The 19254-nt window shown below is 37.8% G+C and overlaps 3 protein-coding genes across 24 annotated transcripts in view; 2 read left to right on the top strand and 1 right to left on the bottom strand.

Moving 5' to 3' along the window:
* The window catches only part of tanc2b (tetratricopeptide repeat, ankyrin repeat and coiled-coil containing 2b), a 258482-nt gene extending 254143 nt beyond the window's left edge, over nucleotides 1-4339 (top strand). For all 19 annotated transcript variants that reach the window (XM_073918053.1, XM_073918051.1, XM_073918050.1 and 16 more), the window contains one exon: nucleotides 35-4339. In XM_073918053.1, the coding sequence (XP_073774154.1) occupies nucleotides 35-2111 (2077 nt within the window). In that variant the 3' untranslated portion in view covers nucleotides 2112-4339. The remainder of the gene's footprint in view (nucleotides 1-34) is intronic.
* A 1622-nt stretch (nucleotides 4340-5961) lies between these two features.
* Nucleotides 5962-15484, bottom strand: g6pc3 (glucose-6-phosphatase catalytic subunit 3). 3 transcript variants are annotated; one of them, NM_001080066.1, is given in 7 exon segments: nucleotides 5962-6639; nucleotides 7539-7906; nucleotides 8036-8177; nucleotides 8257-8375; nucleotides 12421-12511; nucleotides 12593-12699; nucleotides 15147-15467. In NM_001080066.1, coding segments are annotated over 6 exon segments (1020 nt in total). In that variant the 5' UTR covers nucleotides 15365-15467; the 3' UTR covers nucleotides 5962-6639; nucleotides 7539-7563.
* A 1961-nt stretch (nucleotides 15485-17445) lies between these two features.
* Nucleotides 17446-19254, top strand: part of lsm12b (LSM12 homolog b) — a 12380-nt gene continuing 10571 nt past the window's right edge. Inside the window, exon 1 of one of the 2 annotated variants that reach the window (XR_012387521.1) lies at nucleotides 17446-17598. Coding sequence is in view for 1 of the 2 variants with exons in the window: in NM_213148.1 (NP_998313.1) it covers nucleotides 17472-17598 (127 nt within the window). In the remaining variant the exon portion in view is untranslated. 2 annotated transcript variants of the gene reach the window in all.

Genomic DNA, 19254 nt, shown 5'->3' with positions numbered 1-19254 from the left:
AGGGTGGTTTAATAATTCCATTGCCAACCCATAGGCAATTCGCTGAAGCACTAGATGACCTGAGGGAAGCCATAAAACTATGTCCCAACAATCGGGAAATCCAGCGCCTCCTCCAGCGTGTGGAAGAAGAGTACAGACAAGTGACCCAATCAGAAGAGCTAGAGCTTGAGCCACCTCCATCTCCACCACCATCTCCTTTACCAGTGGAAGAAGACGAGGAGCCCCCTCGTCACACTCCTCCTCCTGAACCAAGACTTGATGACATGGAACCTGTCCAAGACTTGTTTGAGGATGATGACTTCCTGGAACAAGAGCTAGAGGCTGTGTCTATTGGTCTTGCTTCTGATATTCGCTCAAACACTTCGAGTCTTGCCATCATTCGTAGTCCACCCCTTTCTCCTGCCCATCATGACACTGGCTACCTATCTGGGGGGCAGGCCTTTGAGTTCCACCCAAGCTCCTCTTCTATGTCATCTCCTACTCATCATAGTTACCAGTCAACTTCCCCTTGTATTTCCCCAACACATCAGAACTCCCACTATCGCCAGAGTCCACCCCACACCTCACCTGCCCACCAGTCCTCCTACCGTTTCAGCCCGCCACCCATGGGTGGTGGAGGGAACCAAGGGATGGACTATCAGAGTCCTCCACCGTCTCCTCTTCGACGTGGGGTTCCATTCCGAGCCAGCCCTCCAGTTGAGAGTGTGTGTATATATCGTTCCCAGTCTGGCTCTCCAGTCCGCTACCAGCAGGAGCCTTTACCTAGCCGTCCCAAATCTCCACTTTTGAAGATGAGCAGTCAGCGATCCTTCCAGCTCCAATCGCAACCATCCCAGAGCTCCCAGACCAGCCAACACCACCAGGTTCAGGGTCTTCGTCTCCAGCCCTCTATGGCACAAATTGTACGCACTAACCAGCCCAGTAACAGTGTGTACAGCCAGTTGGCACATCCACTCAGCAGCAGGTATCAGGGTAGTTCCATGGATGTGGACAGGGATAGAGATCGGGAGCCAAGACTAGTGTACCAGCCTTCACTGGATGGCCGTTCAATGTCTCAAGTGCAATCAAGCCTTAGTGTGGGAGCTCTTTGTCAGCACGGGGGTCGAGGTGGACCTTCTGGGGTTCTAGAGTCAAACTTAGGGAAAGACGAGCTGCCTCAACGTCCTGCTTCAGCCTACCGTTCAGCTACAGGTGGGCCCGGAGGCATGCGTTTTAGCCAAACTCCACAGATCAGCCGCAGCCAGTCGGCAGCATACTATCCTGTCTCTAAACATGAACTTGAGAGAGCAGTGGCAGCCTCTGCTCTGCCTCCATGCCAACTGGGATCTCCAGAGATTCCTCATCTAGTGCGTAGACCCATCAGTGCCAATACAAGTGACCTAAAGCAGCATGTACCGACCCCCAGACCTCTTATTCACTCCCAAAGTGTAAATCTTCGCTTCTCCCCATCGAGCAGTAATATCTCCTCAGGCTCCAGCTGCAATCTAGCTTCTGGCTTCAGGCCCTCCTCCTCGATGGCCCAAATGGAAATCCCACTGCAGGTGGCATATGAGCGAAGCTTCGATGAGCCATCTGCCCTCTCGCCCTCTCAGAGCGGACACTACTCGGGTGAACCGACTCGATCCCGGACCACTCCATTCATGGGCGTCATCGACAAGACTGCAAGGACTACGCAGCAGTACCTTCACCAGCCTTCCCGGGCCTGGCCCGTGTCATCCCTGGAATCGGTCATCACTAGCCCCACGTCCCCTGGCAACTTGATCCACCAAGCCTCCACCGCCTCCTCCTACAGCCCTCCGACATCTCTAGGCAATATTGCCTACTACAATAAGACTAACAATGCCCAAAATGGACACATGCTAGAAGAGGAGTATTATTCCCAGCCACAGCCATCCTCCCTTGGCAAGCTTGCCAATGGAGGGGCCCGTGATCGAGACCTCCTGGAGCGGGTGAGCCAAGTGCCCACGTATCAGGATGTTAAGGTGGCCCGGACAATGCCCGTGGCACAGGCGTACCAGGAGAACATGTACCGCCAGCTATCCCGTGATGCCAGACAAGGTCCCACCTCGCCCATCAAACCAAAGAGACCCTTTGTGGAGTCAAATGTTTAATAGGCACCCAAAAGGGTGGGCACAAAGGTGTGTGCGAATGTTTGTGTCAGGTCTAACGCAAGGGACTGTGTAGGTGCAGCATATTAAAACCAGTATTTCGAGTAGACAAAACTGCTTAGTAGAGTTACTTTTAATAAACAAACAAACAGTGTTACAAAGTTGTGTTCAAATACCTGTGCCTACTTCAGGTCAACTCAATCTCCTGGTAAAAACTTAGTTTTTAGAACCTGGGTGGTGGACGGGCTCCGAATAGTCTGAAAGGCACCAGTTTGGAGCATTTGAATACAGTATGTAAAGGTAAAAAATGTTCTATAAAGCTCTGCACATTATAAGAAAGCACATTTATTCACATTCCACAACAGATGTCTACATGCAGAGGAACGGAATCGACATCGTTCCCAGCAGTAAAGCAGATAAGAAACTGGGGAGTCTATGTGAGTTGAACTCATTTCTTCTCTCTCTCTTACTTCCGAGTAAAACTAAACAGATTTGCTAGGCTTTCTGGACGTCACATTGTGGGATTGTTCAATACTGTATAAATCAGACAAAACCAAGCTGTAGTTACAGAAGGGAAAAGAGAAATATTTATAATTAAGTTATATAATGTATAGAAATATTTAGGCAGACATCTGTCGGGTTTATTTCGTTTTCGTTTTGTCATTCTTTTTGTTGGGCATTCGGAAATGGTATTAGATATTTTCAAAATAGTAACTCTTTTAGTTTATGCCTGGAGATCTTTACGGTTCTGGCTCCCAAGCAGAAATATTGTATGTATCAAAATTCTAAATGGTGGAGTGGCAATAACATTAGCTAATAATCAAATCCTTGTGAATGAGATTTTCAAGTAACCCTCACATTTTATGAACAAAGCTTCTGACTTTATTTACAAAATGAGTGGAGTTCATTATCGAGCACTGGAGTGGCTATCCTGCCGTATTTCAAGTCAAAGAATGTATCACACCATTGACGTCTTATGAACTCTACAGTATGTATACTACGCGAAGCTTCAGGGGCGTTTGTAAGGTAGTAATACCATTTCTTCTCCTCTTTTTTTTGGTTTCTTTGTTGTTAAGAAATGGAATATTGGAGTATATCAAGTGAAGTATCTTTGTTTTAACTTTTCTTCAGCCTGCACTGGCTGTCTGTGACATTATGAAGAAAGAGAGCACTTTATTCGTTCGTAAGGACTGTATGGAATGTGAATATCAGGGGGATGGATATGTCGTTTCATTGTTTTCCTTCGGAACCAGGATTCAACATCCTTACTAACAAACATTGAGTGAACACTGGAAAATAACCTGTGATTAGTTGTACTACTAGAAAAACAAATAGCAGTCGTTGTCCTTGGTGCGATTCTAATTTTTCATGCAAACGAATGAACAATAATATAAAAGAGCGAGATTATGTTTTTAAAAAGATATAAAGACGTGTATATAACAGCCTTTAAAGAGCGCAGTGTACTTGCTGTATATAGTGGCCAAACGTGATCATGCATACGAAGCTCCTGCTCTCCGCTGCAAACACATCGCCAAATGCAGTGCGTGAGAAGGACTCAGTGGCATAACACACACAATACTGACGAGCAAACCAGCCGTTTTCAACTAGTGTATCTGTTGTGTACAAAAAAAAAAAAATCAATATTCAGCTAGTTCCTTTTCGAGTTCTCTGCTTCCGAATGCAATATTATTAACACGCAGAGCTTAAATGTGGCTTTGGTCAAATCCAAAATACAGTATATGGACAGATATCGAAGTCTTAAAGACAACCATATTCACCTTTCTATTGCTGTCAGTGTAAACCTGCTTGAATTGATAGATGCCTCATGGTCAACTTGGGGGGGAAATGCTACAGAAAACACGACGACAAACAGTTATCGAGAGCGAGGTGTAATATTATTCTTATTATTTGTTTCGTTTTTCCGCTGTACATAACCTGACGCATGATTTATCCTCCATTCCCCTTCAAAATGGACACACACAGACATTCGCGAATCCGCTGTATGTCTCCGATAGAGGAACTAAACAAATAAAGTTCACAGCTGACGGAAAAAACAAACGTAAAGACGTGACTTTCATTAGGGTTTGGCCTTTCTTTTGATTCTTCAGTTGGATTTGAGTTGATTTTAATGTACTTGCTTGCTAAGCAGAGTTTCTCGTCTGTAAATGTGAGCTTTCAGAGCGCTGTGACAACGTTTAATGACTTCAATAAACCAGAATGTGTTTTTATCATGTCACTCGTCATTTTTATATGGTGTGTGTTTAATGAATGCAGGATGAAGAACGTATATTCATTATAAACTACAACGTTTGCCTCAATAAACTCATGGCAAGCACTGAAAAAAATGAATGACAACTTATTTTAGGGGCAATACAGTGGCTCAGTGGTTAGCACTGTGGCCTCACAGCAAGAAGGTCACTGGTTTGAGCCTCGGCTGGGTCAGCTAGCATTTCTGTGTGGAGTTTGCATGTTCTCCCCGTGTTGGCGTGGGTTTCCTCCGGGTGCTCCGGTTTCCCCCACAGTCTAAACACATGCGCTATAGGGGAATTGAATAAGCTAAATTGGCCATACTGTATGTGTGTGAATGCAAGAGTGTATGGGTGTTTCCCAGGGTTGGTTTGTGACTGGAAGGGCATCTGCTTTGTAAAAACATATGCTGGATAAGTTGGAGGTTCATTCCGCTGTGGCGACCCCTGATTAATAAAGGGACTAAGGCGAAAAATAAAAGGAAAGAATGTATTTTCTATTATACAGAGAACAGAGATTATACAGAGAAATATACAGTTAAAGTCAGAATTATTAGTTCCTCTGTTTATTTTTTCCCCCAATTTCTGTTTAACGAAGAGCAGATTTTTTCAACACATTTCTAATCATAATAGTTTTAATAACTCATCTCTAATAACTGATTTATTTTATCTTTGCCATGATGACAGTAAATAATATTTAACTAGATATTTTTCAAAACACTTCTATACAGCTTAAAGTGACATTTAAAGGTTTAACTAGGTTAATTAGGTTAACTAGGCAGGTTAGGGTAATTAGGCAAGTTATTGTATAACGATGGTTTGTTTTGTAGACTATTGAAAAAATATGTAGCTTAAAGGGGCTGATAATCTTGACCATAAAATGGTGTTTAAAAAATTAAAAACTGCTTTTATTCTAGCCAAAATAAAACAAATAAGACTTTCTCCAGAAGAAAAAATATTATCAGACATACTGTGAAAATTCCTTTGCTCTGTTAAACATCATTTGGGAAATGTAATTTTTTTATTTATTTATTTTTTAAATAAAAAGGGGGCTATAATTCTGACTTCAACTGTGTGTGTGTATGTGTGTGTGTGTGTTTGCATGTATATATATATATATATATATATATATATATATATATATATATATATATATATATATATATATATATATATATATATATATATATATATATATATATATATATATATATATATATATACATATATATATATATATATATATATATATGTGTGTGTGTATATATATATATATATATATATATATATATATATATATATATATATATATATATATGTGTATGTATATATATATTAAAATAGACATAAGAGAAAATACTGATAAAAACTCAGTTTTTACTCTAAGCTTCACTTGAGAAATATTTGAAAATAATAAAAAAATTCACAGGAGGACGAATAAATTTGTCTTTAAATGTATATTTCACTGCTTTTAAATAAAAACTAAGCATTTTGTCCTTTCTTTTTTTATTTTGTCATTTTTTAAAAAGTTTTAAAGTGCATTTTGTTTGAGAACCATACTGTAAACGAGTACAAAAACATGAGTTTATGAAAATGGTCACATTATCCACATGCATATCCCATCTTGTTTTTATTCATTTTTGGTGTAATCAGTGTGAAAGGGGATCTTTTCACAAAAGAACTTTGACTAAAGACAAAAAAAAGCAACTTTTCTAAATTGATTTCTTAGAGAAAATATCATTTCTATACTATTATAAGCAAGAAAAATGGCTTCTATTCAAGAAGAGACCACTCAAATGACTTGAAAATGAACAAGTAAATAGAGTAAACAATCAAAACAGAACAACAGCAACAAAACTTTTCCCTTAAGAGTTTCTTTGGCACAAACTAAATAAATTTACTTCAGTCCACGTCACTTTTGTTTGCTAAAGAAATCTTTAAAGCTGCAGGCAACGACATTGTCTCTTTATAGTTAAAACAACGGTAACAATTTATTTTGATGGTCCATTTGAGTATTAGTAGACTGTCTGCCTAATATCTGTTGATACTGCTCCTTCAACAAACATGTAACTGACTATAAGAAACTTTGCGAGTACATGTCAACTATCGCTAACCCTAACCCCAACCAAACAGTCTCATAATCTAATGAGAATTAGTTGACATGTAGATGAATTGTAACTTAAATTCAACAAACAGACCATCAAAATAAAGCGTGACCAAATCACCTTTATAATCGATCTTAGAGCTTTGCTTATTTTGTGTTATGAACTTTCAATTTTCATGGCCAAAAGCATAGATGTATACACTAGATATCGCATTGGGACCCTGTGCATGCGTCAATAGCGCCGCCACATTGGTACAGTGCTCCCAGGACTAATGTCATTCAACCGCACTAGTTAAGACAGTGTTATTACGTGAAGATGCGGGACTTTAGCGCTGTCTACGGGTGTAGTAATGAGCAAACAAAGAAAACAAAGCACAAAGGCAGAACATTTCATAGGTAATATTAAGTATTTTTATGTTTTTGTATGTTCTGAACTTTTGTGCTAATCAGGTCACGTTATTGATGATAACAGTCACTTACTGCATTCACCATGAGGCAAAGCAGCTCCAACTCGCACTAAACACTCGGCTTATGCTAGTTTTGTTGAATAAAATCAGCGAACAATGCAAAATAAATATGACAAAGAGATGCTGCTCAGCCAGAAACTTGTATTATTGTCGCCTAACGTTAGTGAAAGAGTCGTCCGGGGGATTCATTCACAAGCGAATCGCTCCCTCCGTCAGTATGAGAAGTGAAAGCAGGAGAGGAGCTGTGTTTCAGGACATGATTAGATCAAATTTAACAGGGAGGGTGAATAGTACATTTCTGTACACACAAACACAAGCTTTTTGTCAGGAATGCCGGTGCGGTCACTGATCCATCAATGTAGAAAAGTGATGTAAAATTATAATTTTCGTAATTAGAAAAAAAAATGACATACTAACATCAAGAAAAACTCCTAATCATAGATATGTGTGTATATGTGTATATCTCTGGCTTTGCATGGCCACAGTCCTCCACTGTACCTTGGTCCCGCATTCATTTCAAAGGAGTGCTACCCTGTACCAAGATGGCGGCGCTATTGACGCATTCCGTCCAATAGAAAACAATAGGCCAGGCGATATCTAATGTATATATCTATGGCCAAAAGCCTCAACATGTACTTTTACTCCCTCTTGGGTTTGGCTGTGAGTAAATGGACGAATCCAGGCACCAGCACCATGACCACCTGCGGCACGATGCTGTATTTGAGGAAGAACAGAGAGTAGAAGAGAAGAGGAGGGACAGTGGGCAGAGGGAACCTGCTGATGTAGTGCAGGGCCAGAGACGACAGGGCAAGACAGAGAGTCCTGGGGGCCCGAGGAAGAGTCCATCCGCCAGGCTTCCAGTACTGCGCCAGGCCCAGTCCTAAGAGAACCCCAGCGTCACGGTTAAGGGAGGAAAAGGGCGCAGTGTCCATCCGGACCCACTCAGAGCGAGAACACCAGCGCTTGGCCAGAGAGATGGACCTGCGAAATAAGAGTAAGTTGATCATTTAAAAATACATATAGACACACACACGCACAAACTTATATGAATTATTAACTTAAGTTGAGCATTTATATACATCATTCAGTCGACTGAAATATTGGACCCACCAAGAAAGATCGATCCCCGTTTTTTCCAGAACAGCGTGGAAAATAAGAGCAGCACCGAGCAGAGCCATGCTGAAGCGAAAGAAGAACAGCAGAGGGCGCCGTTCAGGCACAGAGCGCTTCAGAAACACCCCCAGAAGCACACCTGTGGAAAACACACACACACACACCATCAACACCTCCTTTACTATTGAAGACAGCGACTAAATGTATTACCTTCTGACCTGTCAGAAAACCTGCAACGACCTGATGAGGAAAATGAGCCAGGATGAAGATCCGAGAAAGGCCTACACATCCCAGAAACACTGCATACAGCAGATACAGCACTGCGGATAATATCTTACTGGAAGACAAAGACTTGAGTTAGTTTTACTTATGAGTAAACGGCATTCATAAAGCTCATTCTTATTCATTTATTTATTTTTCTAAATGTCCCGTTAAGTGCATTGAAATAGGCATTTTTGTTTGTGGGATGAATTTGAACTTAAACATGAACACAGGGGGCTGGACATAAAGTAGCTCCTCCCCTTTAAAAAAACAGCCAATAGTGTTTCGTGTTATCACAGCTCTGCCAGTGAGAGTGGCTAAGCTCAAGCGTAGCAGTCTGATTTCTCAGTCTATTTTCCATCCAAATGTAAGTTTAACATTTTGATTTTTGATTTTTCGGTGTGATTTAATTTGTTTTCCCAGAGATGGGTTGCGGCTGGAAGGGCATCCGCTGTGTAAAAACTTGCTGGATAAGTTGGCGGTTCATTCCGCTGTGGCGACCCCGGATTAATAAAGGGACTAAGCCGACAAGAGAATGAATGAATGATTTAATTTGTTACTTTTCTCATGACAAACATAACATAGAATTTCTAGGCAATTAATTTATTTTATTGGGTAAATATTATATTCACAAATGTAAACTTTCTTCATCATTACCTAAGCTGCAGAATTTACTTTACTTTACAAAATGTTTACAGCAAAAAAAAAAAGTGTTAAAACTGTGAAATTTTATAAGGACTTTGTAAATATTGTTTAATTAGATCATTTGCCTCTGTATACTAATTTATTTTATTATTAATTTGACTTATTTACCATTGTACTTGATGTCATCCATTGTTATGATTAACATGTTTGCATTGTTAAAAAACAATAAAAAAAAAGCTGAAGCGTAGGAAATGAGAGTTGTATTGAAGAAGGTGGGGCTTGTCAGATTTTAAAGAGCATTTAATTTGTCAGAAGATTTGATGAGAAACTAAACTATGAGGTGATGTCAAAAAAATGTGTTGATCCATTTAGACGGCGCTAGGATTTTTATCTTCTAAATGCAAATGTTGTTGCTGTTCTGGAGCAAACTAGATTATAGATATACTAAGACTAATACTGATACCAACATCTAAAAAGCTTTATTTTGATTTCACAGGGATTTTAAGACTTATTTGACAGGGAAAATCCACGTAAATAATATGTAAATGTACAATAAAATGTAACAAAAAAAATGTTAAATGCATTAAAAACAATGGAAGCATATATATATATGTATTTATTCATTCATTTTTTTTATCCTATGTCAGCATCAAGGCTATTTTCATGTTGAGTTTCAAGTTGGGTAAGTTCATTCATTCATTCATTTTCTTGTTGGCTTAGTCCCTTTATTAATCCGGGGTCACCACTGCGGAATGAACCGCCAACTTATAAAACACGTTTTTACGCAGCGGATGCCCTTCCAGCCGCAACCCATCTCTGGGAAACATCCACACACACATTCACACACACACTCATACACTACGGTCAATTTAGCCTACACAATTCACCTGTACCGCATGTCTTTGGACTGTGGGGGAAACCAGAGCACCCGGAGGAAACCCACGCGAACGCAGGGAATACATGCAAACTCCACACAGAAATGAGCCGAGGCTCGAACCAGCGACCCAGCGACCTTCATGCTGTGACGCGACAGCACTACCCACTGTGTCCCCGTTGGGTAAGTTACTTTTAAAAACGTAATTAATTACTATTTACATAATCAAAATTGTATTTAAGTAACAATCTTAATTACTTGTCTCAATACTACTTAATTAAATACTAACAATGCATAGATAATATACATTAAACTCTTTCAATTTTTTCACATTTTGAGTCAAACAGAGTCTTTTAGCTTTATTAAAAAAATAACACAAGTTAAACTTATCAAAATGTTTCAAAGTAATGATACCATATTTCATACGTACCATGTATTGTCATTCATTTCTTACTCAGTTCATAGTTTTTTAAAGGAGCGCTCCACTTTTTTTTTGTAAATAGGCGGATTTTACACGTCCAATCTCACAGTCTGGCCAAAGCACTTTTAGCTTAGCTTAGCATAGATAATTGAATCAGATTAGACCATTAGCATCATACTTAAAATTAAAAAAAAAAGTGTTTCAATAATTTTCCCATTTAAAGCTAATTCAATAAAAGTGTTCTAATCCAATTTAATGATCCATGCTAAGCTAAGCTAAAAGTGCTCCTGCCAGACCCGGAGATCAGCTGAATGGATTAAAAAAAAAGTTTCTAAAGCATGTGCAAATGTTAGGCAGATCTGACTTTCTTTAATTAAAAAATAAATCAAATTACATTTTATGTTTGTTTGGATGGATGGATGGATGGATGGATGGATGGAGGGATGGATGGAGGGATGGATGGATGGATGGATGGATGGACGGATGAACAGTCAAACGGAAGGAAAACTGATTGGCTAATGCATGGACAAATAGGTAAATGGATGGATGGATGGATGGACAGAGGGATGGATGGATGGATGGATGGATGGATGGATGGATGGATGGATGGATGGATGGATGGATGGAGGGATGGATGGACGGACGGACAGATGGATGAACAGTCAAACGGATGGAAAACTGATTGGCTAATGCATGGACAAATAGGTAAATGGATGGATGGATGGATGGATGGATGGATGGATGGATGGATTGATGGACGGACAGACGGATGGATGGATGGATGGAGGGATGGATGGATGGATGGCTGGATGGATGAACAGTCAAACGGATGGAAAACTGATTGGCTAATGCATGGATGGATGGATGGATGGATGGATGGATGGATGGATGGATGGATGGATGGACGGAGGGATGGATGGATAGATGGATGGATGGATGGATGGATGGATGGATGGATGGACAGTCAAACGGATGGAAAACTGATTGGCTAATGCATGGACAAATAGGTAAATGGATGGATGGATGGATGGACAGAGGGATGGATGGATGGATGGATGGATGAACAGTCAAACGGATGGAAAACTGATTGGCTAATGCATGGACAAATAGGTAAATGGATGGATGGATGGATGGATGGATGGATGGATGGATGGATGGATGGATGGATGGATGGATGGATGGATGGACGGATGGATGGAGGGATGGATGGATGGACGGATGGATGAACAGTCAAACGGATGGAAAACTGATTGGCTAATGCATGGACAAATAGGTGGATGGATGGATGGATGGATGGACGGATGGATGGACAGAGGGATGGATGGATGGATGGATGGATGGATGGATGGATGTATGGATGGAAGGATGGATGGACAAACGGACGGATGGATGAACAGTCAAACGGATGGAAAACTGATTGGCTAATGCATGGACAAATAGGTAGATGGATGGATGGATGGATGGATGGATGGATGGACGGACAGACGGAGGGATGGATGGATGGATGGATGGATGGATGGATGGATGGATGGATGGATGGATGGATGGATGGACGGACGGACAGATGGATGAACAGTCAAACGGATGGAAAACTGATTGGCTAATGCATGGACAAATGGATGGATGGATGGATGGATGGATGGATGGATGGATGGATGGATGGATGGATGGATGGACGGACGGATGGATGGACGGATGGATGGACGGATGGATGAACAGTCAAACGGATGGAAAACTGATTGGCTAATGCATGGACAAATAGGTAAATGGATGGATGGATGGATGGATGGATGGATGGATGGATGGATGGATGGATGGATGGATGGATAGACGGACGGATGGATGGACGGATGGATGAACAGTCAAACGGATGGAAAACTGATTGGTTGATTGCATGGACAAATAGCCGGTTGGATGGATCGTCATGGATAGATAAATATCAATACATGAGTGTATATAACAAGCATAACTTTTTGTCTTTGCTTTGTGTAATGTCTGATTACTTTGCTTCTAATTAAGCTGACTAGTTTTTTTACCCCTTGTTGGAGGGAGAAGATTGTGAAGACGAGTATTATTGTATTCATTTTAATGGAAACTGTTGTCGATTTACATTAAAAGTGCAGTCCAATCAAATCTGCAGTTAAAGAAGCTGGCTGTTTTCAGAGAGGCTTTGGGACTGACCTGCCTGTGTAAGCTTGACTGAAGGAGGCCAGAGAAGAGACGATCACCCACCATACTGCACTGGTGACCATAGCGTGACCCGACGGACTGCCTGACGGACAGAAGAGGAACACGTGTATATGAACATCTCACAGTGATACAGGTAAAACCATCCAGTGTTATACTGCTGTACCTGGACCGCTCTCACAGGTGGACTGAAACTGCTGCACTTCTGGAGGCTTTTCAGAAAACAAGCCAGATTGTCCAATCCACCAGTAAGGCCTCTCGCCAAAGAGGATCCTAAATGCCACATTACATGACTTAAAGTTCATTTAAAAGCTGTTTTCATTTTATTCTTAACGTTTTTGATTGTGTTTTGTCTTTTCTTATTACTTTTTGTTTTTGATAAGTTTGAATCAATTTGTAATTCAGTTTTGTTTTTTCACCCAACAAACAGCTAAAATATTTACTTTAAGTTTCTTTTTCTTCAGTAAATTTTAGTTACATCTTAAAACAAAAGTACTACATTTATTAGTATTCGATAATAAACAGAAATTAAATTGACTGGTTTCAGTTAATGATAAAAATACTGAATACCTATTTTATTAAATTAATTTAAGCTCATACTTTATTTTAAACTTTAATTTTTAGAGTAAAAAAACATTTCTTCATTTAATGAAAACGTCGATTAATTCAATTTTTAGCAAGTATCAAATTTACAACAACAAATTTGATCATTTATATGCCTAAAGACATTTATATAAATTTTTAGACAACACTTTACCAGTGTTTTAACTTCGAATGAGTTATGAAATCTATATTTGATGTAATAACCCTTTCAATCATAACAAATTCCTTAATATATATATATATACCATGTATTGTCATTCATTTCTTACTCAGTTCATAGTTTTTTAAAGGAGCGCTCCACTTTTTTTTGTAAATAGGCGAATTTTACACGTCCAATCTCACGGTCTGACCAGAGCACTTTTAGCTTAGCTTAGCATAGATCATTGAATCAGATTAGACCATTAGCATCATACTTAAAAATTTTTTTAAAAAGTTTCATTTTATTCTTAACGTTTTTGATTGTGTTTTGTCTTTTCTTATTACTTTTTGTTTTTGATAAGTTTGAATCAATTTGTATTTCAGTTTTGTTTTTTCACCCAACAAATAGCTAAAATATATACTTTAAGTTTCTTTTTCTTCAGTAAATTTGAGTTATATCTTAAAACAAAAGTACTGCATCTATTAGTATTCGATAATAAACAGAAATTAAATTGATTGGTTTTAGTTAATGATAAAAATACTGAAAGACAACCTATTTTATTAAATTAATTTAAGCTCATACTTTATTTTAAACTTTAATTTTTAGAGTAAAAAAACATTCATATATTTGATGAAAACGTTGATTAATTCAATTTTTAGCAAGTATCACATTTACAACAACAAATTTTATATTTATATAAAATGATTATTTATATACCTATAGACATTTATATTAATTTTTAGAAAACACAATACCAGTGTTTTAACTTCAAATGAGTTATGAAATCTATATTTGTTGTAATAACCCTTTCAATCATAACGAATTTCTTAATACATATATTTATATTTATATATACTTATATATATATATATATATATATATATATATATATATATATATATATATATATATATATATATTTATATATACTTATATATATATATATATATATATATATATATATATATATATATATATATATATATATTTATTTATTTTTTTTTTTTATATATATAAATTACATGATTTTATTATGAAATTTGAAAGAGACGTGTTTAATCACTTTTTCTTAAATCATTTAATCTGAATATATTTATGAATTACACACTTTTGTTTAAATATACATTATTACAATAATAATAATTATTAGTAGTGGTAGTATTTATGATATTAGATTACTCTGCAGACATAAATCATTTGAGTCACAATTTACAGCAAGGTATTATTACAATAAGTTAATATATATAGTCAGGTCCATAAATATCGAGACATCGACAAAATTCTAGCATTTTTGGCTCTATACACCAGCACAATGTATTTAAAATTAAAACAAAAACAACAAGACGTGCCTTAACTGCAGACTCAGCTTTAATTTGAAGGTGCTTACATCCAAGTCAGGTGAGTGATGTAGGAATGTGTGGCTCCCACTTGTTAAGGGACCAAAAGTAATGGGACAGTAGGCTTCTTAGCTGTTTCATAGCTAGGTGTGTGTTATTTTCTCATTATCCCAATTATAATGAGCAGATAAAAAGTTCATTTCAAGTGTGCTACAGACCTGACTGTATATTAATTAATCAATCTTTACCTTTATTTGTCTCCTTAAGGACATTTTTTCTTGAGCAATCAAGCGGGTAAAGTACATTTAGTGACAAAACAGCTATTAATCATACATAAACAAAGACATAATACTATAATAATGAAATAAAACACTAGTACAGCATTTATTAATCATTTACTAATGTGTTATTAAAATCCTAAAAAAGTCATGCTTGTTAACATTAGTTAACATGAACTAGCAATGGACAACTTTCCATTAACTAACGTGAATAATGAATAAATACTGCAATGAAAGTATCGTTCAGTGTCTTCATTAACTAGCTAGCATTAACTAATACAACCTTATTATGAAGTGTTTCCATTATCTGACACAGTTTTCGATTTCACTTCACAACATCCCATAGTGGAAAACTACTCATACCATTTAAGAACCAGATTAAGCCACTCTGAAAGAGCTGCTACCCAGAGCACAGCGATGCCTGTCCGGCGATGTATGTAAAACACGACGGGGAAAACCAGCAGAACCGCGGCTTTCGGGTCTCCCATATGAGAAGCGACGAGCCACATATCCTCCAAACTTCTGCTTTTCTGCTGAAGGGCTTCCGCCATCCACACGCCCTGCCGGTAGACGCTCTCCATTATAAGATGTTCAATAAACGTCCAGGAATAAAATTAATTTCCACTTTTCATCTTCCAGACTCTGAGAATCAACTGTCAGATGGACAGATGTGTCATGTTTTGCAGATCTACCGCTAATACGGGAGCCGCAGCAGGACATCTTTGGCTAAACGCGTTTTTTAAAATCAGGACGGGAACTGAACCTGAATTGTTCAGTCATTCATTCATTTTCCTTTGGCTTAGTGCTTTATTTATCAACGGTAACTACAGCGGAATGAACAGCCAACTATACCAGCATATGTTTTACGCGATGGATGCCCTTCCAGCCGCAACCCAGTACTAGGAAAAGACCTGGATTCATTCATTTATTCATTTTCCCTCAGCTTAGTGCCTTATTTATCAGGGGTCGCCACTGCAGAATGATCTGCCAATTATTCCAGCATATGTTTTAAGCAGTGCATGCCCTTCTAGACGAAAGTGTTGGGAAAGGACCTGAATCCATTCATTCATTCATTCATTTTTCTTTGGCTTAGTGCCTTATTTATTAGGGGTCGCCTCAGCGGAATGAACCGCCAACTATTCCAGCATATGTTTTACGCAATGGATGCTTTTCCAGCCACAAACCCAGAAGTGGGAAAGGACCTGAGTTCGTTAATTTTCCCTCAGCTTAGTGCCTTATTTATCATAGGTCGCCACAGTGGAATGAACCACCAACTATTCCAGCATATGTTTTAAGCACTAAATGCCCTTAATTTTTCTTTGGCTTAGTGCCTTATTTATCAGGGGTCACCACAGCAGAATGAACCGCCAACTATATATATTTTACGCAATGGATGCCCTTCAAGTCGCAACCCAGTACTGGGAAACAATATGAATTCATTCATTTATTCATTTTCCTTGGGCTTAGTGCCTTATTTTTCATTCAATTCGCTCAGAGCCTGAAGGTTTTGTCCTCCATACCCGCACTATAATTATTTGTTTATTTATTTAAGCCGGAATTTGTAAATATTTAAATACATTTATATGCATATTTATGTGTTTATTTTTTATTTATGCAGGGATTTATGGATTTATTTACTAACTTATTAAAGATATTTGCATATTTATTTTTTGTTTTGCAGGTTTCGCCCTTCATACCTGCACTATTAATTATTTGTATATTTATTTATGCAGGGAATTTGTGAATTTTTTATATACGTTTATTAATTTATTAACATATTTATTTATTTATTTATTTATTTATTTCTTATTTTATTTATGCAGGGAGTTGTGGATTTATATTCATTTATTAATTATGTTGGTGTATTGATTTATTGTTTCTGCAGGTTTCATCCTCCATACCCGCACTATTAATTATTTGTATATTTTATTTATGCAGAAATTTGTGAATTTTTATTTACATTTATTTGCATTTTTATTTTATTTATTGTTTTGTTTATACAGGAATGTATGCCTTTATTTACTCATTTCATTCATTCATTCATTCATTCATTCATTTTCTTTTTGGTTTAGTGCCTTTATTAATCCCGGGTCGCCACAGCGGAATGAACCGCCAACTTGTCCAGCACGTTTTTACGCAGCGGATGCCCTTCCAGCCGCAACCCATCTCTGGGAAATATTTACTCATTTATGAATGATAATTGCATATTTATTTATTAGTCATGCATTATTTATGGATTTATTTACAAATTTATTAATGATATTTGTGTATTTATTTTTTATTATTCTAAATGAATTTATGGATTTATTTACAAATTTATTAATGATATTTGTGTATTTATTTTTTTATTATTCTAAATGAATTTATGGATTTATTTACAAATTTATTAATGATATTTGTGAATTTATTTTTTTATTATTTATGCAGGGATTTATGGATTCATTAACTAATTTATTAATGATATTTGCGTATTTATTCATTGTTTTGCAGGTTTCGTCCTCCATAATAACATGCTTTTCTCGAGTAGGAAAAGGAGACGTTTACAGACGTTTTGACGGGTATAGTATATCCATGAAATAAAATACATGAATAAACTCTCCTCTCCTCTTTCCTGTCACCTGACGTGCCTCTCTGCGTCGTCGCGTACGTTTACGTAAAGCTCGCACTCCGGGTTCCCTGGCGGAGAAGATGGCGGCTCCTGGACCGGGGGAGTATTTCAGTGTCGGGAGCCATGTCTCTTGCCTCACCTGTTTGGGGCAGCGTTTGCAGGGAGAGGTGGTGGCTTTCGATTACCCGTCCAAGATGTTGACTCTGAGTATCCTTTATTCCTCCGATATGTGTTTTTAAACGGCAGGACTGTGTCAAACTGGAGCTCCGCGCGAGCGTGTTTATATGTGCGCTAGTGGCCTCATTCAACGCCTATTCTTGCTTCATTCACTTTCTGTGTCGTGTTTGGAGACCACCTGCCACGTTTATCGCTTGGAAATTTCCTTGTTTAGTTGATTTGATGTTGATTCATACTTGTGATCCCATCGGAATAGTGTTGTTTGTGGTTAGCGTGTCGATTAGCATGTCCTCGCGACCGACAGCATTAGCAGGCGCGCTAAGCTAATGTCTTTCCAGTGCAATAATGGCAGCTCTCGTAGGACACATTACACGCTTACTAAATGGTTGTTTGTATTCTAGTAAGTGTTACTTTGTTGGAAATAATCGTGGACAGGCTGCATAGTGTACTCGTTTATCATCATGCTATAACTACACGCGGTATGTAGCCGTATCGCTGTTTTCAGATCAGCAATATCAGGTCGTATTTTGTCCAGTTGTACGGTTGTTGTACTGATACAGGTGTTTTGAGATGCTGAGATTGGATGAACGTCAGGTGTATGCATTCTTATCATAATATGAACATGTTGTTAAGTGCTGAAATACTTCGACATGCTGTCTTAAAGAGTGTCCAGGTGATAGTGTTGACACACCCTGTGTCCAACATATTCCTGCTGTATTTTCTTTATGTTTTGGAAAACACTGCTTTAGCATTCTGTTACTTTGTCCTCAAGAGTTACTCCTTTGGTCATCTCAGGACATTTGTAGCTTTAATCATGTGAATAAGTCTGAACAGGTTTTCTAATGTGTAAAAAATCCATTTAGTCTTTAATATGTCATGCACTTGTCTCATAAATGCATGCTCACAGGAATTAAAACTAATTTTGTCATTTTATATTTCACCGGTGATAGATCTATGGGTGAATGTTTTCTTAAAGCTTAGTTTAATTTAGTGTAGGACATTAATAGCTGTGTGATTTAACTTATGTGTACTGTATTGAGGCTAAGTTGGTTGTATATTCGCACATTTTTTTCAGTGACAACTCGTGACACGGCACCTATGTTGTTTACCAATCTAATTTGAACAAATGGTCTGAAATCACATGCAAGAATATGTTAAACAACCTTAGTACTTGATGATATGGCAAAAATGCAATCTGTAATTATTTTCCATATTGAACGATAACGATATATATTCCGACATCAGTTGTTAATGCTTCCAGATTTAAAAGAGTATCCTAGCGATCTTGAGGTAATTGGTTTTATATTCCGATATTCAGAAATTCTCCTTTATATCATTTCAGAAGAGTATTCTTTATTAATTCTAGCTAGGGAAATCATATTAGCAGCCAATGACTATTAAAGTACAACATTGTTTACTGTCAAATGTTTAGTGCTAATGTTTTGAAGTCATACTTGCATGCCATTTCAGAGCGAATATTTAAAGTTGCGTGGTAAATATTATAGAGACAGTTAGATGAACGACTGTGAGAATATAAAACCAACTTTACCTCAATCCCAACTATGACTGAAGCCACAAAAATTAGAGGGTGCATTTAATGGTATAACATATTTTCAGCTGAAATTTCTGGAAATCTCTAATATCAACACACTTTAGATTCTGATTGTTGCTCATTTCTGCTGTGTG

Source organism: Danio rerio, chromosome 12, assembly GCF_049306965.1.
Source record: "Danio rerio strain Tuebingen ecotype United States chromosome 12, GRCz12tu, whole genome shotgun sequence".
NCBI classification, from domain to species: domain Eukaryota; kingdom Metazoa; phylum Chordata; class Actinopteri; order Cypriniformes; family Danionidae; genus Danio; species Danio rerio.
This window is presented reverse-complemented; position numbering and strand designations above follow the sequence as displayed.

Excerpts from the sequence above, each read along its gene's own strand:
- g6pc3 (XM_068224649.2), bottom strand. The coding sequence starts at position 15,364 with ATGGAGAGCGTCTACCGGCAGGGCGTGTGGATGGCGGAAGCCCTTCAG. Across the intron at positions 12,700-15,146 it reads CTTAATCTGGTTCTTAAATG|GATCCTCTTTGGCGAGAGGC; the intron begins GTATGAGTAGTT and ends TGTGGCATTTAG. Across the intron at positions 8,178-8,256 it reads CGTTGCAGGTTTTCTGACAG|GTGTGCTTCTGGGGGTGTTT; the intron begins GTCAGAAGGTAA and ends TGTTTTCCACAG.